Source organism: Platalea leucorodia (assembly GCF_965183815.1).
Source record: "Platalea leucorodia genome assembly, chromosome: 11".
NCBI classification, from domain to species: domain Eukaryota; kingdom Metazoa; phylum Chordata; class Aves; order Pelecaniformes; family Threskiornithidae; genus Platalea; species Platalea leucorodia.
The window spans coordinates 14,577,568-14,602,909 of record NC_138833.1 but is presented as its reverse complement, the minus strand read 5'-3'; the positions used below and the strand labels follow the sequence as shown (position 1 = coordinate 14,602,909).

At 47.7% G+C, this 25,342-nt stretch overlaps 1 protein-coding gene across 4 annotated transcripts in view; it reads left to right on the top strand.

The window, feature by feature from the left end:
- Positions 1-2,064: 2,064 nt before the first annotated feature.
- Positions 2,065-25,342, top strand: part of TCF7 (transcription factor 7) — a gene marked incomplete at its 3' end in the record, with an annotated part of 71,592 nt that continues 48,314 nt past the window's right edge. For 2 of the 4 annotated variants that reach the window (XM_082324231.1, XM_082324229.1), the window contains exons 1-3: positions 2,065-2,584; positions 2,677-2,743; positions 3,152-3,258. In XM_082324231.1, coding sequence (XP_082180357.1) covers positions 2,387-2,584; positions 2,677-2,743; positions 3,152-3,258 — 372 coding nt within the window. In that variant the 5' untranslated portion in view covers positions 2,065-2,386. Of the gene's footprint in view, positions 2,585-2,676; positions 2,744-3,148; positions 3,259-25,342 lie in introns of all 4 variants that reach the window. The other 2 variants (XM_082324230.1, XM_082324228.1) reach the window with 1 other exon arrangement.

Genomic DNA, 25,342 nt, shown 5'->3' with positions numbered 1-25,342 from the left:
TGCACACCTGCACGTCCTGATGTGTCTCTGTGTGCACACACATACGTGCTGCTCTGTGCCTGTGCGTGCACACCTGCACGTCCTGATGTGTCTGTGTGTGCACACACATACGTGCTGCTGTGTGCCTGTGCGTGCACATCTACACGTCCTGATGTGTCTGTGTGTGCACACACATACGTGCAGCTGTGTGCCTGTGTGTGCTCACCTACACGTCCTGATGTGTCTGTGTGCACACATATGTGCTGCTGTGTGCCTGTGTGTGCTCACCTGCATGACCTGATGTGTCTCTGTGTGCACATATATATGTGCTGCTGTGTGCCTGTGCGTGCACACCTACACGTCCTGATGTGTCTGTGTGTGCACACACATACGTGCTGCTGTGTGCCTGTGTGTGCTCACGTACACGTCCTGATGTGTCTGTGTGCACACACATACATGCTGCTCTGTGCCTGTGCGTGCACACCTGCATGACCTGATGTGTCTCTGTGTGCACATATATATGTGCTGCTGTGTGCCTGTGCGTGCACACCTACACGTCCTGATGTGTCTGTGTGTGCACACACATACGTGCTGCTCTGTGCCTGTGCGTGCACACCTGCATGACCTGATGTGTCTCTGTGTGCACATATATATGTGCTGCTGTGTGCCTGTGCGTGCACACCTACACGTCCTGATGTGTCTGTGTGTGCACACACATACGCGCTGCTCTGTGCCTGGGTGTGCTCACCTACACGTCCTGATGTGTATCTGTGGGTGCACACGTGTTGATGTGTCTGTGTGTGCACACACATACGTGCTGCTCTGTGCCTGTGCGTGCACACCTACACGTCCTGATGTGTCTGTGTGTGCACACATATACGTGCTGCTCTGTGCCTGCAGCTCCACGTAGAGACTTCTGTCTTCTGTGTTTAGTTGTGTGCTGCTGATCTGTGCTTGTAGATTTGTGGGCAAATGTGAGCGTGCAGATGTGTTTGTGTGTGCAAATGTGTTTGTGTGTGCAGATGTGTGTGCGCTGATGTGCGCGCGCTGATGTGTGCAGTTGCGTGCTCCTTTGTGCTGATGTGTTCGGGGACGTGTGTGGTTCCCACTGGTGTGCATGTTGGTGTGTGAGTGCTCGCGTGTGTCGGATGTGTAGATGTGCACGCTGATGCGTGTGTACAGATGTCCGCGTAGGTGTACACACAGACAGCTGTAGAGACGCGCGAGGGGCTGCACCGTGTGTGCTGATGCACGAGGTACAGACTGCACACGCAGACGCGCGCACACAGAGCTATGCGTGGACGCGCGTGAAGGTGTGTGCGTTGCATGATGTGCGTGCGGCTGTGTGTGCGCAAACGAGCACCTACACAGGCAGACGCGCGTGCAGATGTGGTTACGCAGCTGTGCGCGCAGATGAGCGCGTGCAGAAGCGTGTGTGCGCGCACAGATGTATGTGCAGACGTGGGCGTGGGCGCAGGTGTGTGGACAGACGTGTGAGCGTGTGCGCCCGTGTGCGGGTACAGATGCGCGCGCGGAGCCGGGGGCTGCCGCGAGCCCCCGCAGCTGCCCGCCCTCGGACCACCCCGCACCCCAGCACCCCCCCGCAGCCGGGCCGGCGCTGCGGGGGCCGGCGGGCTCCCCCCTCCCCGGGCCGGCCTGAGGCGGGCTGGCGGCCCCTTTAAGGCGGGCACTCCGCGCCGGACCCGTGTGCGGTGTGTGCCTGCGTGTGCGTGTGCGCCCGCCTGTGTGTGCGTGTGTGTGCGTGTGCGTGTGCGTGTGTGTGTGTCTGCCTGTGCGTGTCTGCCTGTGCGCCCGCCCCCGGCCCCGCCCCGCAGCTGCCAATCACCCGGCGGCCGCTTTGATGTCGGCAGCCCTTGGCCGCCGCGCCGCCGCGCTCGCACACAGGCACCGGGCGCTCCGTGCCTTTGGCTGCCGCCGGCGCCCGCTGCTCCCAGGGAAACTTTCCGGGGCTCGGGGGGGTGGGGGGCGGCACGGGGGGGCCCGTCGAGCCCGGCATCCCGCGACGCCCGCCCGCAGCCTGCCGAGCCCCCCGAGTGCCGCCGGGGGAGGGAGGGAGGGGGGGAGGAAGGAAAAGATTTAAGAGGGAAAAACAATTACAAGTGATTTTTTTTTTTTTTAAAGAAAGGATTTAAAGGGAATTTGAAAAGGGAAAACAAAATTAAAGGAAAAAGTTTTAAAGTTAAACAGGAAAGGAGAAAAAAAAAACTTTAAAAAGAAAAATTTCAAGAGGGAGCAAATCTTTTTTTTTTTTTTTTCAAGAGGAGGAAAGGAAAAAAAAAATTGAGGGAGGAAAAAAAATAATTGCGAAGGGCTTGATCCGGGCGGCGGAGAACAATACTCGCCGGGAAAGTTGCTGCGCGGCTCGGGAGGGAGCGGCGGGAGGAAAATGCCGCAGCTGGGCAGCGGCGGCGGGGACGACCTGGGGGCCACCGACGAGATGCTGGCCTTCAAGGACGAGGGCGAGCAGGAGGAGAAGATCCCCGAGAACGCCTTCACGGAGCGCGACCTGGCCGACCTCAAGTCCTCGCTGGTGAACGAGTCGGAGGGCAGCGGCAGCCCGGCCGCCGCCGCCGCCGACCCTGAGGTGAGCCGGGCCGCCCCCGCCGCCCCCGCCCCGGGCCCGCGCCCCCCGCCCCGCCACCCCCCGCTCTGCCTCTCTCTCTCCTCCCCGTGCAGGCCATCAGGCGTGTGCAGGATCCGCAGAGGGTTTATCAGGAGAAGCTCCCGGACCACATGGATGATGGTTAGTCGCAGCGATCCCCGCGTTTTGGGGGGGGAATCCCCATCCCCGGCCCCGCTGGCCTCCCCCTGGCTCGCCCCGGCCAGCCGAGCCGGCCAAGCGCTCGCCATCCCCGGGGTGGGTGAACCCCCTGGTCCCTGCACCCGCCACCCCACAACCCCTGGGAGTGAGGGATGCCGGCCTGGCCGCCACAGCCGCCCCGGGGAAAGCCGCTCCTGTCAGCGGGGCTTCCCAGTGCACCCCTGCGGGACCCCGCACCCCCGGGGGGCCCTGGCACCCCCCACTCCCCGTCTGAGGAGTATGGGGCAAAAAGACTCCCCAAATGTGCTGTAACCTCTTCAAGGGCCCCTGACAGGCAGAGGAATCACCTGTCGTAAGGCGAATCTTGATGGGGAACTTCAATTTTAGCAGGTATGAAGCATCAGGACCCAGGGATGTATAAAGGATCTGCGTATTCTGGCTACCCTTTCCTAATGCTCTCAGACCCTTATCTGCCAAATGGATCTATGTCACCTCTGGTGAGTTCATCCTCTCCTTACGGAGAAGTTTCGTGGCCTCTCTCACTGCTGAAGTATGTTGCAGGTATCGTGTAGGCACCTACATGTGCTTTTTTTTTTTTTTTCCCTGACAAATTGCAGCCCTGTTTCTAAAATACCTGGGTGCTGTTCTGTCCTAGCTGAGGGCAGGAGTGGGAAGGAGGAAAGATGCTCAGCAGTAAGCGCCTGCTTTGCTCCAGATTTGCTGGAGGAGCTTCTTTTCCAGTCTCCCCGTCTTCTAAGTTTGCCTTTACTCCTCCAGCCATCAAACCCTAATATTGAATGTAAGAATGCTCCTTCCTTTTTCTGGGTCACAGACTTCAGAGGTGAGCAGCTTCTGGTGTTTGTGTTCAGGGATATGTCCCGCAGCTTAACTTTAGTTTGATGTTATCTGCTTGTAAAATGGCCAGGTTTCGGCCTGCCTTTGGTTAGGGCTCTGTTGTGGATGATGGCCCAGAAAGTGGATCTTGTGCTTCTAAAATAGCAATAGAGGTTTTTAGAAAAAGGCTTAATGCTGCTGGAGGACTATTCCCGTCTTCTGCCTGTAAAGTTTTTCCCCCTCAGCTCAAATCAGCTTTAGTAATTCTGTATATTCTAATGTTTATAAGTTTTGCTGTCTGAATAATTAAACTAAAGGCTTCTCTACAAAAGCTGGCTTTTCCCATCACCATCTCTATCAGAACTTCAGAAAATAACGTCATGACTTTGCAGCAGGTAGTCAGTGCTCGTGTCGCTCCTGGGGAGCCGGCATTGCTGCATTCATTTCAGACGTTATTCTGCATTTCCAGTCGGTAAATCAGAACAGAACGTCATTTGGTTTATTTCAGTTTTAGTTTTTAACCTGTAAAGAGATAAGGTTTGAAAGAATATATAACACCCTCCTTAATTTCAACCATTTGTTCGCTAGAGGGGTAGGATGTTAAACTGGCGTTACGAAAAATTGATGGATTGTGGGGTGTGAAACTCAGGATAAAGTGTGATAAAATATTGTTCACTGGAATCACTGCTGCGTCCTCCCGCCCAGCCCTGCTGGCCTGCGCGGCGGGAGGAGATGGGTCCCTCTGTGAGCCTGCCCGTACCCCAGCACAGCCCTGCTTGGGGGAGACGATTTCCCCGGCTGCAGACTGTCATAACTGTGTTGAAGTTGCTTTGCAGATGTTGAGGAACTGTCCCTAAATTTTGAAGTCTTCGTTAGGTTTCCAGCAAGAAAAGATGCGTTTGCAAGGCAGGGCCAACATACATTGTTGTAATCCAAATAAGCATTTCTTCTGTTGCTTCCCACCTTGTGTCGCTTCTTCCAGGTACCAGGTATCCCCCTTCCCCCTCTAAAATATTAAGTTCCTCTCTTCTTGATATATTTTACATGATGATATTAAATTCATCTTATTTAAATGCATTTAGTTTGCTCCTTAGTATAGAATCTGGGTAAATTCAGAGTTACGTTGGCCCAGCAACTATTTGCTGTAGTAGAATATTTCTTTTAATCTTAAAGCCTTGCTAGATGGGCAACAAAGTGCAATAGCCTACTTATTAGCAATTAAGCTAAAAAGTAGATTGTGGTTTGTGAATAGCCTTTCCCCTTGATAATGTAATAAAAACTCAAGAGGTTACTGTCAGAGCAAGAGACAGGAGTAAATAGACTGTGCAGAACTCGAAAGGGAGAAAACTGAGTAGCAGAGAAGGAAAGGTCCCGTCCCCTTGAGAGCCACAGAAATCATCCACTGCCTCAGCGAGTTTTACTTAGGCCTGTTGAAATCCTGCGGTGTTTTATGTTGTGTGACTTAAAAAGCTGATTTGATGTTTTCAGCTAAAAATCTAACAGACCTGGGAAGATTTCTTCCTCAGATAAAGGCTGGTCTTTTGGTTATTCAACTTGGTACAATAGCTATTCCGATATATTTTTCTGGGCAATTTTTTCTTGTATTTATATTGACTGTGCAAAGGTTATCATAGTAAATTATGTATTACTCTCATATAGATTTATTGCTGCTGTGTATATTATATAAAGTGCAGGCTATAATCTGGTGGCTGCTTCCAATAATTGAGGAGGTCAGATCTGTGACTGAAGATTGCAGATACTTAACCATCCATAAAAGTGTGTTTAATTAACACTTTAGCACAAGTAGAGTCGGGGAGGAGGGTTGTGTGAGTGAATGGAATTACGTATCACAGTCATGCGTGCACTTGATAGTGGAGATTGTATTTTGGCTAATGGGGCTTCCTGGAAACGGTTGTTTGCAGCTAGGATTAATTTCAGAATCTTCAAAAATAAAAAGTAAAAAAATTAACCCAGGAGTACTTTGGCAAACTGTCAGGGCTTTACATTTAACTGATTGAAAAATATAATACAGCTCCCTGAAAGACGAAGGGCGGCCGGCACCCAGGCTGCGGGTTGAACCCCCGCCCTGCGACGCACCGTAAAACCACATTTTTTTTTTCTGCGGGCTCCCTCCGAACCCCAGCAGGGTGCTGCGAGCGGCGCTGGAGCCGGCCCGGAGTGCCTGCCTGGGTGGGTGTGTCGCTACCGGCATTACCGGCGTGCTGCTTTCCTTTTTTGTTTCTTATTTTCTCAGCAGCATCACTTTTGCTTTGTTTCCCTCAAGGTGGTTGTAGCCCACTAACTCTTACACTGCTCACCCCAGCATCCTGCTAGGCTGCCCCCATCTCCCCAGCCAAAATTGTCTCTTTTTACCAAAACACACCCACTTGTGTTATTTACATGTTCTGGTGACGCTTCCGAGTGGTGCACTGAACATGTCTGGGTACCTGACATCAGCAGGAATGCCAGCCCCAGCTGATGTCCCCAGCGAGCACCAGGATGTGGCAAGAGCCACCCTGCAGCACGCAGATCGCAGGCGTTCGGCTCGGTGGGCCACCTTTGCAGGTGGCAAACACCAGTTTAGGATAATTCAGCTGGAGCGATGTTGGTTTGAGCACGCACAAGTAGCCCGGACTGGCAACAGAGCTATCAGAGAGAGAAAGGAGGGCTGCGGGGTGGCCAGGGCACGCAGGTGAAGGTGCTCCTGGAGCTGGGGACAAGGCAGCGGGCTGAGCCCGGGTGTCCCGTGTTTTGGGAACGTGCTGTGAACCCCCCGTCAGCTGGCTGGGCTGGGGAGGGCACACTTTCGGTCAAGTGTGTTAAGAACATCTCAGTGCAGACTGTGCGTGCATCTGAAATCTCGAAATTTTGCAAGGCACCAGGAGAACCGTTTCTCACCCAGCTCTCAAGTGTCGCATGCGTGGTGGTTCATGACTCTGCTTTGACTCTCCCAACTCTTGCAAAGTCCAGCTTTTCCCAGAGTGGAATATATAGGATTTGCTGGTTAAAAATCTGCAAGAAACTTCCAAAGAATATTAACAAGTTGAGGAACTGTTTTTCTAAATGAAATATAAAATCATAAAACTATATCCTTTTTTAAATAGTACAAATGACTTTAAATCAAATTAAGGTACATCCTTAGTAAGAACACCAGCCTTTTAGGTGGTTACAAACATTAGAGGTCAGACATGGTCAAACATGTTAACACTTTGATCAGATTAAAATATTTTTCTTGCTACAGTTGTATAATTGAGTTTAGACCCGAGGGGGTTTTCTGAACATTGTTATATCTTGTACCATGTAGTAGTTAAATGGTAGAAGGAGCACTTATAAGTTCCTTTAAGTTCATTTTGTAAATAGGTTTATAAAATAGGGGAATGAGCTGTGCTGTCCCATACGTAGGGCACAAGCTCTCCCCACTCCAGTCGATGGGAGAGCTTCCCCGGGGAGCTCTTTGCACCTTCTGTGCACCTCTGTTGTGTGTAGTGAGCGTGTGAGGGGTTTGAAGGCAAAATTAAAATGTGTTTTATATAAAGCGGAGGCACCGGGCTTTCTGTCTTTGTGAGAAACAGAGGTCCAAGAGCCTCTATTTCTTTGGAAAACAGACACTACCTGATTTTCTTAATAAGTTGTCTAACCAGAGCTCACATAGGAGCAGAAGGGTGGTGGTACCTTTCCAAACTCTGCACATCTAAAGTCCCCAAATGAGATGGCAGGCCTAGGAAATAAAGCCGATGTTCAGAGCCTGCTCCCTGTGGTCCGCCGGGCTCCTTGAGCTTGGTTCCCGTTGAGTGGGTTTGAAATGTCCCCTTGGGCAGGGCAAGATGAAAGTGCAGTTACTGCTGGCCTGGGGCCACAGCTCCTAAATGTCTGTCACGAGGTCAAAAAGTGCGGAGCTGAAAGTCTCCGGCTGCCCTTCGCCGGACAGAAGCTCAAGCAGGAGCAGCTGAGCCCTGGGACACGGCCACCGCTGCTGCAGCCCCCTTCCCCCAAGGCTGCTCCATCCCTTTGCGGGAGGAGGCTGTTGCCCCCGCAGCAGTTGGCGGAAGGAAATCTGCAGCTCAGCTGCTTCTGTGTAGAAGTCTTTCTGTCCTAGCTTGCACTGTCAGGGCAATAGTTTAGTATTGTTTTTTTTCCTGTGTCAAGTTCTGATCCTGTTGAAACCAGTGGGAAAACTCCCCAGAGTCGCCTTGTGATGGAGATTTGTTGCTGCTGCATCCCTCTCCAGATGTCGTGCACGGAGGGAGGGCAGCTGCAAGCGAACAGTAGCTCCGCGCGCTCCCAGCAGTGCCTGCTGCTGTGGGAGAGCAACATCACCGGCAGCTTCCCAGCCAGGTTCCCTGGCAGCAGGGCTTGTGCTATGGGACCTCGCTGGGACAGTACTCTGTCCCCATAAATTGCTATATTGCTGGCAGAAAGTGTTAAGAGTGCGGTGGCTGTTGATGGATGTCCTGGCAGACAGACAGATGAGTAATTTGTTCCCTCCTGACCAGAGCGAATCCACTTCTTCCAGCTCTTCTACCTAGCTTCAAATAGGATAATGGTGAAAATAATTTTTTTATATTAAAGCATAATGTTGGATAGGTGGATGTACCAAGGCACAGGGCTTCCGAGGTCATTTATTGCATGTCTGATTCAGCCTTGCTTCCCCCCCAAGGAAAATTCTTGTGTTAATTTCTGAGTTCATATCACACCCTCAATTTTGAAGCAGAACTTCCCTTTGAAATAAATTAGAGTTCTGCTTAAGAAGCAGTGACATGATACAGCACTGCCTGTGTGTGGTCTAATATAACCTTATTTTTAAAATTGTTTGGAATGGAAAAAAGAGAAAGAAAAATGTCACAGGGAAACAAAAGCAAGTTTTATGTAAATCCATGCATGTGAATAAGTGTGCACGTGATTCAGACAGTTCAACAGTATCTGCTCTCCCACTGGGATTCCTTCGCAGGCTACCCTGGAACTGGCTTCCCTTTGTCGGGATGCTTTGTCGGTGGGGAGTTACTATGAGATTATGTATGGTAAAGGCACCGTTCCTGCAAGCTTCCAACTGTTGCTGTTTGTGAAATGTTATTAGCTCAACCAGTTGAGAATTTGGAGAGAAAAGCAAAATGTAACATCAACCCAAGCTCCCAAAGCTCATCCATGTTAATGATTAATATTTTTGGAATTTTAACTGTGAAGAACAAAGTGATATGGGGGTGAGCGGCACACGACGTGTCCAAGATGAAAGAACAGAGCTGGTCTGGTATCCAAAGCTTTAACTGCGAGAAGGGGGGAGCGGTGTGAGGGCGGCGAGGAGCTCCGCAACGTGCTCTTGCTGCTTGCTGGCAGGACACGTGTCGCCTTGCAGCTTGCAGTCCCTCTCCTGCCATAAGTCTACAGGCACCATTGAATTCCTGCGTTTAGGTGGAAACTCTGACAAATCCGTAGTCGGGTGTGCTGGCATTTGCTGTTCTGAGGTACCCGTTCAAGTAACCACGCATGTGTTCCTGTGACTAAACAGACACTGCCGACTCCGTAGGGATGACTCTCTTGACTGCTCTCATAGATCATCTGTGAAGGGCCAGATCCTAATCACAGGCTGAATCCCTCTCTATCTGTAGCGTGATCTGCAAGTGAAGCAGGTTTTCAGGATATGGGTGGTGTGAGCTGCACACCTAAGATTGCAGTCTGGTCTGGACTGTGTGTGTCTGTGCGTACATGACACGATGGTTATTGGTAGAGCATGGTCAAGTGCTGAGAAACATCAACAGTTTTGAGGAAACATCTACGGCTTGCCATTAATTTTACACCTGCAGTTCTTTATCTGCCCTTTGACTGTTGGTGATTCAGCAAGACCAAATTTAGTCTTCATTTCATATAAGTTGGCCTTTGAGCCCCCTTGCTCATTCACTGTAGAGAAGGTGAAGGAAGGGCCCTCGCATCTGTGAGCATCTTGTACGCTCACGGGGAGGCTGTGCTGGACAGGGCAGGTTTGGGTTGTTATACAGCAGTCGAGCACGTGCTGCCATTCAGTTACTAAAATCTCCTGCACCATGTGTGAGTCACAGATTCCTCAAGAAATCCTCAAGGATTTGCTTCTCTTGTCTGCTGCATTCATTCAAAGAGGGACTAGATGCCAGACATCCCTAGCGCTGTCCTCTTGGAGAGGGCATTGCCACTGTGGGAGCTTCTCTCCCTCCCACCCCTCCAAGGCTTTGGGCTGTCCGCAGCCATCACATAATGCCTTTCCTTTCGTTTGCTGCTCATTTCCTTGGTTTCCCGTGCCTTTACCGCTCCAGCTCACTACTCTTGGTGCCAGGAGATGGCTTACGTCAGCATCTCTCCCAGCCTGATGTATATATGCTCTTACCTCATCATTTACCAACAGTGGGTGGAGGGCACAGAAATAGAAGAGTAGGTACAAGTTGCTTCCTGAACTCTTTGCAGAGCCACTGCGGCAGGGAAGACAGCCTGACCAAATCCCAGGCTGGTGCCAAGCTGGGACGTGTGAGTCCCCCCCACAGGCTCTTTCATGTGCTATTCTTCCAAATCTCTCTTTAAAAAGTAGGCTATAACATGATACTTGCTCATTAGTCTCTGTGTCTGTAGGATGAAACAAAGGTTCGGTAGGAGGACGGGTGACTCAGAGGGTTGGTAACAGGATACAGAGCTGTTCGTTTCCTAGCTTCTAGTTTTAATCCAGCTGAATCAGTAAAGACCGAATGCCTGTTCTGTCTGCTGGCTTGTCCAGCGGTCTGTCCAGGAGGGCACGGCTCCCTCCAGCCCTCAGGCAGGGCGAGTGTTTCATGGTGTGAATGATGAGATGTCCTGGGAACCTGCAAAGTCTGTACCAAGCCCTCTGCGAATGTCAGCCGAGGTCTTCGTTCTCGCCTTGGGACTGCCAGTTCAGCACATGCTGCTGGCTCACAAACCCACCTACTTCATTTCGTAAAGGAAGTGATTGCAACATCAGGCGCCTCTGAGCCTTCATTACAGCAGGATCTTTTTCTTGGTCACCTCCCAGTGATCTTGGACAAAGAGCTCTCACCTTCACCTCCTTACGGACCAACTTACCACTGCTCTGTCCTGTGGCCCTTTTCTCTGATTTTTGCGTTTGGGTCTTTATAATTTGTGACCCTTCCCAAAGTTGCTAAGGACTGTTCCACCACCACTGCCTCTGTGAAGCGGTTTCACAGAGAAAGTGGAACATTTAGTCAATAGTGAGGATGAGGAGGGTTAGCAAAACCTGGCCGAACTAGCGATACCCATCCAGAGCGTCGCCCTGGCTGGAGGCGCTGGGCAAGAGGTCACCAAAGCGGCTTTAAACCACCGCTCCTCTCCCATCCGCCACTTCTGTGCTAAACACAGCTCAGCTGCAACGAAAAGAATCTGGTTCATTGTGTTTCTCGGGGTCCCAAAATTAGTATTTTGTTAAACAAAACAATAAACTCAACAATGCTGTGGTAAGTTTTCGAAACCAAAGTAAAGCTGGATACTAGAATCTAGAGCACTTTTCCCCTCCGGTTATAACAACTTTACATTTGATTAAATGATAGGCAAAAAACCGTCTCAACAGTATCTCCTTTGTTCCATTGAGAATCTGGAACTATAATATACAAAGTACACGTCTGCCTTGAAGAACTATGCAGTAATCATGGACTGACCAAAAAAAGACTTTTTTTTTTTTTTTAAGTGATTCAACTTGTATGCTTTACGTTGAATTTGTTTTCTGCTGTGGTTTGCTCTGAGGAATAGCATACACAAGCGTAAACAGAGGTTCTCCTCTGATGGGACTTACACAAAAGCAAAATGTGAAAGCCCAAGTTCATAAAGTATGCTTGACTGAGCACGAGGGGGATACAATTATAAACACACTTGTGGAAGAAGTGCTGGGGAGATGCTCTTCCCAGCAAGATGCTCAGAAAGGATCAGAAATCCGGAATTTTTATTCTAACACTGAGGAGACAGCACTGCAGAGATGGCTTTCATGTTTAGGAAATAAACCATCATAAGATCTACCACATGAAAATTTGTTGTTCTTAGCATGGAGAGGTTGATGAGTTGGTTCTCATTACGCGCCACTGCCCTGGAATTACTGGTGCGGGAGCGGAGATAGCGAGGAGTCGTCATCTTCTTCTACAAACCTCGCTTTGTATGACTTTGCCCTAAAAGAAGAAAGGCCAATTTTAATGTAGGAGACAGTGCACAACCCCTGACACCAGCATACCCGAGGTCGAAATTTGGCCTTTGGGCTTTGGCTTCCTGCTATAACTTACAGAGTGTGGCATTGCCAGCTTTGAAATCCGACCGTCCAAAGGGATGTGCGGATTCAGAAATCCAGGTGACGTTTTGTGGGATTACATCGTGCTGCGCTGAGTAGTCCTTTGGGACAGCCAGTGCTGTCACGTAGGATAAATTAAAATATGCATATTAACCCTAAATCCAAAACAGAAGCAATACTATAAAATAAGAAATAAAATTTAAAAAAAAACCCACCCAAACCTTTTTGTTTAACTTTCTCTGATACAAAGCAATTTCTCTAGGACTGTACACCATATGAAACACATTATAAATGCTCTTGTAAAATCCACATCATTATACCACATGAAAGGCTGGGTCCTAAAAATAGCCATTCAGAGAGGATGCAGGCTAGTAGCAATTTCGGTGATCATGAAATAGTTGTGTTGACATCTCTATGCATGCACACCCACAGAAAGCTTTGACTTTTGAATATTCTTAGCAACGTTTCTGCTTTATGGAATTTTCCATGTTCTGGTCCCATGAATAGTCTCTTACCCCGAGTGTTGCTTTCTGATCTTATCCCCATGTTTCTAACCCTGAGTTTATTGAGAAAATGGGTAAATTTTTTTTTTTTATTTTACATGAAACTTTTTCCTTGCTATCAGTTTGACAGTGGTTAACAGTATCGGTTGTATTTCCCTGTCTCCTATCAGTGGAAATATTTTCTTTTCTTTCAATAGACACACACATCCCTGATATTTTGGAGGGCTAACTGTCAAAATGAAAACCTAGAGCATTAGATGATAACCTGAAGAGCTGCCACATCTATCCAGCCTTTGTATCTGCTGTAGTATTCAAAAGAAAGTAAATGAAATCTGCAGTAATTATACAGTAATGTATCCACAACAAAAAATTTCTTCCCCGTCCCGGCGATCAGAACTTGGCTTTTGTTTTGAAATATGAAAAGATGCAGCCTCCTGGCTTTGGTGTGTTTGCAGCAAAGCCCTGGCTGGGATAAACTGCCATAGCTCTGGGATAGACAACAGAGTCCTGCCAATTGATATCACTGGAGATCTTTTTGAAGAGCTCATCAGATTTTATTTTATTGCTGTTGTGTTTTGGTTTTAGCTTGTTATTTGTTTGAAATCATTACTATAGGGATAGCTTTCTGAAAAACGTTTGACTCTTCAGTGCTGATCTCTTGTTTGCATTTTTCTAAGTAGAGATGGAGTTGCTGGAGACGTACACCCTCAAACACGAGGATGTCTGAAGGTTGTGGTTTAAGTCTGTCCAGGGTTTTAAGCGTGTGGCCCCTCTAAAGCCAGTTGGAAACGGTCTATTTCCTCAAAATAAGTTTGCTCTTGGAATTGGAGCAAAATCTTTGGAGATAGTGAATGAAATAATAGGGTGTTGAGGAAAATGACATTGCTTCTTAAATAGCTGGCATGAAAATCATTAAGTCTGAAGTTTCATTCAAATCAGATGTAGCTGTGGTTATAATGGGGCAGGACACAAACTCTTCAAGCAATGCAACTCGGAGTGATTCACTCCGAGACTTAGAGTCATTCTCCAGGTTGTTTTAACTTAAGGGCAGCTCTTGTCCCTTGTCCAGCTCTGGAGTCCTTTTCCCATGGAAACAAGCTCTCAAGTTTTTAGATCGATCAGTTGAATTCTTGCAGGCTGTTAGCAACTTTGAACAATGAAGTGCTGTGAAATGACATCACAGAAATGTGTTCGCTGTTGCTAATTTAGCTCCCTCAAGCAGCTGGACAGGGGGATGTGGGAACACCTTGACAAGGCAATAATTTTATCTAAACCTCATGGAGTAAATGCATTCATTTCTAAATGTAGTCGGCAGTAACTTAAAGACTATATTTGCAACTAAGTGCTAAGAAATGTTGGCTCATGTTGGCATACAAGCTCTGTATGATGCAACAGATACTGATGTTTAGAAAAAGCCAAAAAGTTTTTGAACACTTCTGGCTTGAAGTTCACATCATGCCTAAGTCCTTTTGTGTTTTCCATAATTAATTTGATGGCTGAAACCACGGTTATGTCTGGTAATGTTAAGTTTTTTACTATTCTGGTGAACTCTGTGCTTTTCCTGCTAGCAGCAGAATTCAGGTAAAAACACTATGTGCTGACTGGGACTTCTGACAGCACTTGAACACAAGAGTTGTTGTAGAGAAAATTTAATTTCTTCAGTCAAGAGGACAGAAAATTACCTAATATGTCAGTGCCAGTTGCTTGGTTATTGGCATTTACTGGAAATAGTATATAACTACATGCACATATTTAAACTTTGCAAAATAATTTTTTTTTAAATATTTGTACTGATCGAGTACATGGATCTGCATATAAATGCATACTGAGGAATGAGGCAGGCTGCGGTGAATCCCTGAAAGATCAACTCCTGTATCCAAAAGCATCATTCTTCATCCAAATTTTCTTCTAAAAACAGTGCCGTGGTAAATGTCTGACTCCCAGGCGGGTGCGTTGCTGTTTGCCGTGGGTGGGAGCTGCCTCTCTCCTGCCTGCGCCCTGAGAGTTCGTTTGATACGGAGCCGAGCAATCCTCTTACTGGAGAGCACCAGGTGCCATGTCAGACACATGTAAATAGCCAAATAAACAGACATTAGTAACACCAGTTGTTTATGTGTTAACACAGGATGTTCTCAAAATCAGGTAAGAAGTGAGGCATGTTACCAAGTTTTATAGCAGAGGAACCGGATAGTCTTGTAACTGCCATGCAGGGCTGCGGCGGAGGAAGCGTGGTTTATCCCAGCTTCTGCTCCCAGTCCCCCAGGAGCTTGTTTTTCTGTGACTCAGTTTCCCCCAGGAGCATTTTGAAGCTTTATCGTTTCGTGTGTAAGTGATGTTTGGAGAGCACTGCAGGGAAAGCCATGCTGATACTGAAAAAAAACCCATAAAATCCAACACAGGCTGCTGCGAGAGGAGATGTTTCAGAAACGATCAGAGAAGGACTAGCCAAAAAAAGTAAGCTGTGCTGCTTATTGGGCCATTGACTTTAAGATATTAAACAAATTGCAATTTCATAATATTTTAGCAAGTTGCAGGTGGCCCTAAAACCACAACTCCTTCAAGGCAATTGGCATCTTTGCTCGCTTTAAAAACAATTCACTTTTTCAGCCTAAATGGTAATTTCATAGAGTGGCATTAGCTGGATGGGAACGATGACTGGATGGTCCAACACGTTGCCTCAAATACGCACGCCACACAAATCCGTGCTATGAAACCAAGGACAAAATGTCATTTCTTATTTACCCGCTTGTAATATGCTGATGAGAACAACCTCCAGGATTGCACAGCATAGTTTTTGGACACATGTACTAAACCCCTGGATGCGTAATTCAAATTCCTTGTCATGAAGAATGAGTCTATTTATCTTGGAACCTTTTTTACTTAAACAGTAATCTCTAGGAAATCATTTGTTAACAGTAGTTAGCTGCCAGTTTGTCAGTTAATGGCTTCAGGCAAAGTCAGAAGCGAATGAAATCTTTTCCAGGGAGATGTTGCTGTCGCATGTGGTGCAGAAAGGTTTATAACAGAAAGCATTAGAGGAGGCGGTCAGATGAGCTCAGTCCAACTTTTAGAAACACGAGGAAACGAGGCATGATGGGGTAGACAGTCGTTTTGCTGGCGCATCCATTTGTAAAATATTAAAGCCATCAATCGTGCCCATGTCAACTTCTAAGCCTAAATTTTCCTTACTGGAGGCTCCAGGTGTGAGCACGCAGAGGCCAAAAGCACACGTGTTCACGGTGGCTGGGGCTCTGTCTTGTGCCCCAGGCATCTCTGCATCCCAGGCATTTCTGCATCTTCGCACCCTGGGCACCTCCACATCCCGGGCGTCTCCACATCTCCGCACCCTGTGCGTTTCTGCACCCCGTGCATCTCCACATCCCCGGCATCTCCACATCTCTGCACCCCAGGCATCTCTGCATCCCAGGCACGGTGGCAGCTGGGCGGGAGAGCCAGGGCACGGCCCCCCAGCTCAGCCGGGGTGCTGTGGGGTGTCTGTCAGGGCAGCAGAGTCCTCCAGCTCTCAGATGTTATCATTTCTCTATAAAAGTCTAGCAGCGAGTTTCAGTTAGGTAATGAGAGTTATCTGATTTCTCTTTAATCTGAGCAGCATCACTACAGCGTGATAACCTCAACTCACTGTTTATCTCGTGCTCGGTGCTGCAGGGAGAAAAGTGGCAAGAATTCGTGAAAATTCACTGGAAAAGGAGCTGAGAAAAGTCATCCTAATCTATACCAAATCCCTCCTTCTTGCAGCAGAAGCGGGTGAGAAATAACTGCCCCGAGTAGAAACTCTCCCATGAAGCCGCAAAATCCAGCTGAAGTAAATACCACTTCCCTGCAGCATTATCTCCCACTCTGTGCTGTCTACCCACAGAGGATGGTAGGGTGTAGGAACTGGCAGGGGATTAATGGCAGCCTGGTTCATACAAAGCTCTGCTGCCAGAAGGACGTGGGACCCAGACAGAAGTAAAGAGGGGCTGGTTCTCTCTGCAGATGCCCCCAAGTGCTATTTGTCTGAGAGCAGATTTTCCCACAGATCTTTGGCCTTCATATTATTTGAAGAACCCCCTCTGCAGCTGCAATCCTTCCCTCCCCCGAGGGAAAAACAGGGTGGTAACTTTGTGAACTGAATGGTGTGGAGGTTTAGGAGTACTGCCATGGGAGGGGAAGATTTGGCTCATTAGCGTGGAACATTGTGTTGCCAGGAACAGAGTTTTGGGGCAGAACTAATAACATGGAAGCAGATGCAGTCAGCTTTTATTAAACTGGTTTGTAGATGACTTTAAATAGGCAACAGTTGTATCTGGGGCTTTCCTTGCGAAAGGCAGAATGGCAGACCCCAGCAGTAGAGCCTGGCTTAGATGCTGGCTAACAAGTACAGAGAAGCCAACGGAATCTCTGGATATAAGGAAAAATTTCTCCCAAATGTATTTTTAAAAAAAAAACAAACAACAAAAGACTTTGTGGTTGTATTATATTCTTTAAACTCTTACAGTCCACACATCTCACTTGGAGTAGGGAACAGCTGTAGAGTCACAGAGTTTATAGTCTGAAGGACCCAACATTATATCATCTTCTTTTTATCATGGTGTATCATCTCCTCTACACCATGGGCTCCTGAATTTCAGTCAGTTACCCCAACAGCTGGATGTACCATTAACTGCTTGACAATGCATTACAGGTAGGGATGGATGAATTAATCTCCAAGCCAAGTTTTGAAGCACTTCTCCCTTGAACCACCCTTTCCGTAGCACTAATTAACTCTATAATGCTTATCTGCATCAGTGATAGTCGGATGCCATTTCCTGACACATGGCATTCCATGGCCACCAGTAACGATGGGCTGAACTCACTCTGTAATTGCCTTACCCAAGTACACAGGTTGGAATGACCATCAGTCAAATACAAATTGCCCATCTCAGCCAGCTACCAGAATTGAGCAAGGCTGTTGATACCTCCGAGAAGTCACCACAAAGATCATCCATCCCTCTGCCAGACCCAGCAATGACTGTTGCTGTGCATCCTTCTGGTCCTTCACCACCTCCATGCAGCCTGGACTAACCATCCGGCTTTCATGAGGATGTCGGGAATGATCAGCCCCTGTCAACACTGCTGAGCCTGCAAATCTCTGTAGAGGTGCCCATTGGATTTCTGCCATCTCTGTAGATGTCCATTAGCTGTCACCTCCTTTCACGCCGACTCCAGCCACCATTTCATAGAGCAAAGAGCGCTGTCCAGAAATCCTTTCTCTGCTCTATGCATCCAAGAGCAGCCTGGCATATGCACCAGGTCTTTGGTGATGTGCTCCTTGCAGCCTCGTCATCCCGGGCTGGCTGAATAAGGCACAAAGAATCCCATTTGAATGCTGTACTCCATGCTACCTTTGTTGTGCAATATTTTTTTCTCAGGCAGTTTCTAATCTAGAGATTTTCTGGGATCTGTGCGTGGTATGAAGGGAAGTCTCCTCATCACCTCGGGTTCTGTCTTTCAGTACCAAGTGTTTAAGACATAATTCTAGGCGTCCAGGGCTTGCTTTCTCTTTGTGTCTCCTTTGCTGTTGCTTTCATTTACTAACATGTTGAACTTCAAAGTCTATTCTTTCTCCTTCCTAATTTTTATGGAAAAAATGGTCTGAACCCCATTTGCATTTCCTCCCTGAGGATACTGGCAATCCTTAATCCTATATATTAAAGAATCTCAGTTTTCCCAGCAGCCTTTTATTCTGGGACTACTCTTCCACTCTATTTTCTCCTTGAAATTCTCTCCTGTGGTTCAAAATTGCTCTTCATGGTGCCCCTGACCACTATCACTTTCTGTTACGAGCTATTTGCACGGATGTTTGATCACTTTTAAGTCCTTTTCCCTTCCCATCCTGTCCTTCGCAGGTAATTTGTAAAAGTTTCGTGCTCGCGGCAGTAGGTGCGTGTTTGTCCTCGGCGGTTGCAGCACGAGGCCATGAGCTGTGCAACCCGCCGATCTCCAGGGACCTGCTGGCATAACTATTTTTAGAGCCACGAGACAGTAGGATGAAAGCAAGTAGGGTGAATAACTGGGTGCTAGTTTATTCAGGGTGATTTTCATTTCACACCGATGGGTCCATATTCCAGTCGAGGACATGGCTCCCAGTGACCACTGGCATTGACCTGCTCAAGAAGTAACTGCCGTCCTTCCCCAGCTGCGATGCAGGATGGCACTGCAGGAAACCTGCCTGCCTGTCCCTTGTCCCCCTCCCTGCTTCCACGCCAGGACCGTGGCGATTCCCCCTGCGTTCCCCGGCTCGCGGGACCTGTGGGAAGCAGGTAGAGTGCCGGCTGGGCTGGCCATACGGATCCCGGGATTTAGATCACGCAAACCCAGTATTCTCTCCTACAAGTCATTCTCAGCTATGTACTTGGGTAATTAGCATGTGCATAAACACTTTGTAATCTTGTGATCATGGCTTGCAGATTAGCTCTTTTGCCAGCTTTGCGATTTCTTTGCCAGTTTTAGTTTTAATTGCAAATCCATTACTGCCAGCTCCCTTGCATATTGTAGCAATAGGCAAATTAAAACACTTGGACACAGTTGGGCGGGTTTCAGTTAAGAAATTAATTGTTACTGCCAACCAGTGCTTTTTAATGTGAGGGTGGCATTTGAGCTTGTTTTTGAGGGCATAATCTCCGAGACTTTCTTTTTTCCCTTCTCCTCCCCCTTCCCCAGACTGCGTTGCCCTGTTGAGCAGCTCCACAGATGGCATGAAGCAAATGCTTGCCTCTTTGATCTCCTAGTCAAGAAATTTGGAAGTCGTTCTGAATTTATGAGAATCCTGTCTGAAATAAAACTGTCTGTGCACAGGGCCACACTAAGTCAACCCAGAGCTGCAGGCAGGGCTCACCTGAACCTCCTGGGGAAGCGCAGGATTACATCCCACAAGAGCATCGTGTGATGCTGTAGCGATAAAGAGAAACTTCATGCATATTGTTGAACATCATGAAAAAGTCTAGACAATCTACAATTTACCAGTCGGGGTAATTGGCTAAAGGCTTAATCCACCCTGATAATCCAGTAATGGTATTGTTGGCAGGACATTGATGTAAATACCACTCAGCAGCGCTGGCAGCTGCTGTCTCCTGTGATTGCTGCAGTTCCCAATTCCCTTTCCACAGTTGTTAGGGCTGATGGGGAATTTTCAGAGTTCTGCAAACTTCTTGTCTTTGGTATTTTGCAAAAACTGCCGGTGCTCCGTTGATGTTTTTCACTCCGTTTGTTGAATAGGTAACATTTTTCACCAGGTCAGAATTTTCACAAAAACATTTAGCAAGACTATCTTTTTTTCCCTGATGTACTTCTTTCCCTGATGTATTTTTCACATAGCTCTTTCCAACCTCCTGATGCTACTGTCGCACAGCCTCCCATCACCGTTCGGTACAAATAGCATCTGGTTTTGCAGCGGACCTGTGCCAGTGCTGTAAGCCGCCTGCCACCTTGTGTGTCACCTCCAAACCTGGTGGCATTCACTGAGACTTCAGTGGCATCGCTCTGCACAAGCCCAAGCCCTCACGTGCCACCAGCATGGCTGGGGCTGCGACTGCTGGCAGAGCACTTCTGAGGTCAATGAGCTGAGCAGCGTTTTAGAAATACACCACCACCCCCCTTTTGCAGGGGTATTTTTAATGCATGTCCGTTGGCCCCATGGGGACACAGGAGGGGGAGCTGAGGCACATGGATGTAGCAGCAGTAGATGCAGGGAAGGACGGACAGATGAGTCCCCCCTCCGGACGTGGTTCTCCCACCGCTGCAGTATTTCATCCCTGCACGCTGCTTTTCGTGGCCTGTTGATGTATTAGAGCGTGGCTGGGCTTTGAACACAGGCTGTCTAAAATTATTGTCTAATCATACATAAAGCCAGTTGATAGAATCACCTATCCCATTCCTGTTACTTTATTCTCTTTAACTCATTCCCTCCATTTACCTTGGTAAAAGGGGTTGTATTCAGCTGGCTTTACAGCTGAAGGGCTCTTGTCCATAAGCCTGTACAGCACCAAGCACAAATGAATCCTGCCAGGTACTGGAGTCTCCAGGACTTAATTTATAATAGAGTCATATTTGCTCGCTGAACAGCTGCTTGCTTGTTTCTGATTGCTGGCCTTGCACGTTTAGTCCAGGGACTAAGAGCCAAGTTAGTTTTTTCTTTCTGTGCATCGCCACCAAATCATGCCCTGAGTATTGTCTGTACAACTCCCCTGCCTTCACTGAGGTTGTGGACGTGTAATTGATTGGCACTTGGCAAACAATTCCCCTGATAACCGAAGCAGAAACAGCCTGGGAATTACTTTTCTACAGTGGGCTTGACTCTGCACTGCCAGCAGAAGTGTTAAAAAAAACACATATAATAATATATATAAACTTATTTTGGTCACTGAAACCAGCTGAGATGTCTGTGAATCCTTGACACCATTTTTAAGGTAGCCTGTAATGGCTTTTTTGAACATTGGGGTTTTTTTTTTCTGCTCAGAAAACAATGGAAGAAGCACAGTTCCGCTGCAAACAAAACCTGAACATGCTCTAACTTACATGCGAAATATCAAAGAGCGCTTATTCAGTACACATTACCACCCTTCCGTTTTACAGCAAACACCTCGTCATGGCCGAGAGACGTTGGGAAAACTATATATAGTGTAGTCGGCTGAATGTCACCCTTGTAATTATCCCGTAGCTCTGGCTCCGCGATGTTGTGGCTAACAAATCCAACTTTAATTGTTCGTGATCTCTATCGGAGCAGACATCGGATTTGAGTTCAGCCAGTACAGAGTCAGGAGGAATAAACACGAACCTACAGTAAGATCAAAGCAGTGGAGAGGTGCGCATGTGCTAATAATAATAGCTTATGAAAGCTCATATTTTCCTTCAACAACATCCTGTCATTTGTGTATTAGCTTTGAAAAGGGTAAAAAAAAAAAAAAATTCAGTGTAATTTACTTCAGCAAAAAAATGAGATAAGGCAGATACTTGATTGCACCAGCTCATGTGTGGTTTGCTGCGAGGATTGTATATGCACCGCGTCTTCCAGTGCATGTGTGTGTCGAGTGTGCAGAGGCTGAGCTGGCTGTGACCGAAGTACCATTGTTATCTGATTTTTATATACAGTCTGTGACAATGTGATGCAGAAAGGAGGATGAGGTAAACAGTCTCAAAGTCAGTAACCGCATCCACACCTGGTGCACCTCGATAAAATGTCTGTAAACAGTTTGTATAGAGTGAGGTTACGGCGAGGCTGAGGACATCTAACGGCTCCTGGCGACCCAGGCAAGTGCAGGGAGAGAAACGCAGAGTTTTGGGGATGGTGTTTCTGTTGGGCTGGAATCGCCTGGGGGAAACCGGTGTAATTAAGATCAGGATTTTGCCCTTCCACGGCTGTATGGCATGGCTCCACAGGTCGGCTTTCCAGGCAGCGTGTGGGATGAGCGGAGCATGGTCAGGGTGACCGTACCCGGGGACGCACTTTAGGACAGCTCAGCCCACGCAATAGTGGGGTCAGACAACAGTGATTTCCCCTCGATATGTGTGACCTACTTAGGAAGCACTGGTCAGCCCTGAAAACTGGGCACAACGCTGACCATTTCCTCTGTCCTCTTACTTCCAATTTGCACTATCAGCTTTTTAATCTAGTGCAGTGGCTTAAACCTTCGTTGGGGTTTTGCCCGGCCCAGCACCGGGATGCCCCGCGGGCTGTGGGGGATCGAGACCCAAGAAACCACAGGAGGAGAGCCGTGATGGGTGATGCTGGCCACCGGGAAGGAGACAGCATGTATTTTGAATTAGTCTTTCACATTGCATGCTGTGGTTGTTGACATTCGGTTGTGCCTGTAGTTCTCTCTGCAAGCAGGAAAGGGTTTGGGGTTTTGGTGAAGGGGAGGAAGGCTGACAATAAAAGGTGACAAAGTGGCCCACTAAGTACCAAAAATGGGCTGGTTGAGGAAGGAGAAGGTTGTTTAGAAAGAAAACCGAGGGGAAGAGGACAAACAGGAGCAGATACAGGCACAGTCACAAACTTTCTGCTCTTTCTGCGCAGGCGCTGTGTCTTTAGGTACCACCGGCTCCCTGGGCAAGGTGTGACGGTGGCCACAGGGTGACAATAACAGCGAGCAGTCACTGCGCTGGCAAGGTGTTTTTCAGGGTTGTGAGGCTGAGCTAGTCTATCCAAATCTGCAGCGGCTGAATCGCAGCAGACAGGGACTCGTTAAGAAAGTGGAGCAAATAATAATGATCCATCTGTTTAATGCAGCTGAAAGGCGTACTTCAAAGATAGTGTTATCCTAAAAAAGCCCAAATATAGAGGGGAATATACTTGATCACGGCTTCTAAGTTGTGATGGTAGCGTTGTAAGTAGGTCAGCAAACGGTAATATTTAAATTAACTCCTCTTTCTGGCAACTAGATGGGAATGTAGGTCTGGAAATGGCTAGATGTAGATTCTCTTCCCAGCTCTGCCACTCTGACAAGTCACTTCATCTCCTCGTGCCTAAGGGAAGAATACACCTTTGGGCTCTGCCCAGTAATCATCAGCCAAATGCTTCCCCACCTATCTAAAGAGTTTTAGAATATGTGATTGAAAAGTGCAAAGTGTTATTAACATTGAATTAATGTCTGCCATTACAATATGTAATGGAGTATTTCTGCACACACCCCATTTCCTCCTGCTCGAATGTTTTGTCAGACGAGTCCAAGTGTTTACCAGCTTTATAGCTGGCCTAAAAAGAGCCAGCGAGCTGCTGGTAGCTAGTGGAGCTGCCGGGCTTGTTTGCTGGATGGGATATTCCGGGCGCAGGAGCTGGCAGCAGAGCAGAGCTGCTGGCACGGAGCCGCGGCCCCAGCTTTTGGCAGCAGGGTCAGGGTGGCTGGGCTGTCCCGTCGCCAGCCACCCCGGAGCTGCCGGGCACATCTCGTGTGAAGCCTGCACGCCCATGGCACCGTACCGGAAGGCAAGGTGCCTTCACCGCGGGGTGCACGGTGGGGTGCAGATGTGCCACGCTTCCTGCCGGGGGTGGAGAGGACCAGGCTGCTCTGAAAGCAGGGGGGGATGCGCTGCCGGAGCACCTCCCTTCACCTCTTTTCTGGGAGCTGAGAGTCGCAGCCCTCCCACCGCCTGCACATCATCAGCCGACAGCAGCATCCGCGCTTACCCGGGCAGCACAACAACACCCTGCGCAAATTGCTTTAATTTCTACCTCCTCTAAATATATTGCTTTTCTCTATGCAAATAACAGCTGCATGTTTGCTGACCCACAGCTGTATTTAAGGATATAAACCCAGACCTTTCAAGGCAGCGTTCCTGTTTTTCAGTCGTCAGCTCATCCCATCAGACAGAAATTCCCTGCCTGCCTGTTGCTCTCGCCCATCGGCGTTTGGTTCACACACAAGTGCTCGGCAGCCCTGCCTCGCTCGCCGGCTTCTCATTATCACACCCCGCGCAGACATCTCACTTCTTTTCTAAAATATCTTAGCGCATGGTGTGGGTTACTGTCTAGACTGCATCACTTGAGCCAAATGTATTCACTAATATAATATATTATTAGGGCTCACTAAAAGTAACAAAGTACATTTCTTTGTTCACTCCTTAATTGTTCATTAGCTTGCTTGCTGATTCATAAAATATGAAAACCTCCAGTAGGGTATCTAGTCACTAGTGCAAATTAGCTAGTTTCTAATGTACATAAATAAATTATAACCCTGCATTTACAATTTGCCTTTAGTACAAGCGCTGTACAGAAGTGCTTTATCTCATCAGGAAAGAATTGGATCTGCTGCTACGCACACAAAATGACAAGTAAAGGCAGAAGCTGGGAGTGCTGTATCCTACACTTGCAAAACACGTTAGTGGCAAAAATGATCTCTTTGCTGGTGGGTAATCTGTTTTCTTTAGCTTCGAAGCTGGAATGACATCCTTGTTTACCTGCCTTTGTAGCTAGGGCTGGATGTTCAGCTGCAGTTGAATTGGCATGGGCATGGTCTGCGTACTGTCAGCAGCTCGGAAAGCCCTGAAGCTTTCATTATCCCGGGGCTCCGCGTTTTCCCCTGGTTTGTGTGGTCCAGTTTTGCTCTTTCTCTTCGGCAGCAGCTCTTCCTACTTTTTGGCTATTCTTGTTGCTTATGATATTATTCCTGAACAGAGACGTATCCTCAGTTTCCTCAGAAACTTACTTCCAGGTAGGATGTGCCCATGTGCAAGACTCCCAGAGGATCTAAGATCATCTTTTTATGGTGTGTTTTTTCTAGTCTACAGGTTTCTGTGGCGGGGAGTGTAATTCTCTAATACAATTCAGAGATATAATTCTTCACTCTTTTCCATACCACGGTTAACATGCTCAGCACAAAGTGTATCATTCTCTAAAAACACTGTAGGTTTCTGAAGGCGACGATTTAATGTCTGTGTATTTTATTGGTTTAATCCCTTTTCAGTTCTGTAATTCTCTTAAATAATGAATACAGGCTACCTGCGATAGGCTTGTGATACAAGTTGTGGTTGTGATACACTGCACAGCCTGGCTACAAGAGAGGTTTGAACTGGTGCAGCTTCACCGTCAGTGGGTAAGGGTCCCACGGAGAGAGCACCAAAGTCCAAGCAGCACAACCTATATATTAGTTATTAAAAACTCAGGTCTTGTCTGATTTGTATGGACACTAAAGATTTATGGCCATAAATGCCTTGTGTTGCTAAATTGATGGTTACTGCCTCTTCCATGGGCAACATTCCCAAAGTCTTCGCTGTGCGTAAGGCTTGGACCTGCAGATGCTCACGTAGGTGAATGATTTCACATATATAGATGGTCTTGTCGAAACCAGCCTGACAATTTGTGCATAAAATTATTTGTATGTATTTGTATTTGCAAGTGTTGGATTTATACATGCAAGATCAAGGACTTAGTTTGTAAATTTTTTTGTTTTGATACATAAAAGCTTTGTTGACTGGATATTCAGAGGTCTCTGCTGCATAAGTCCT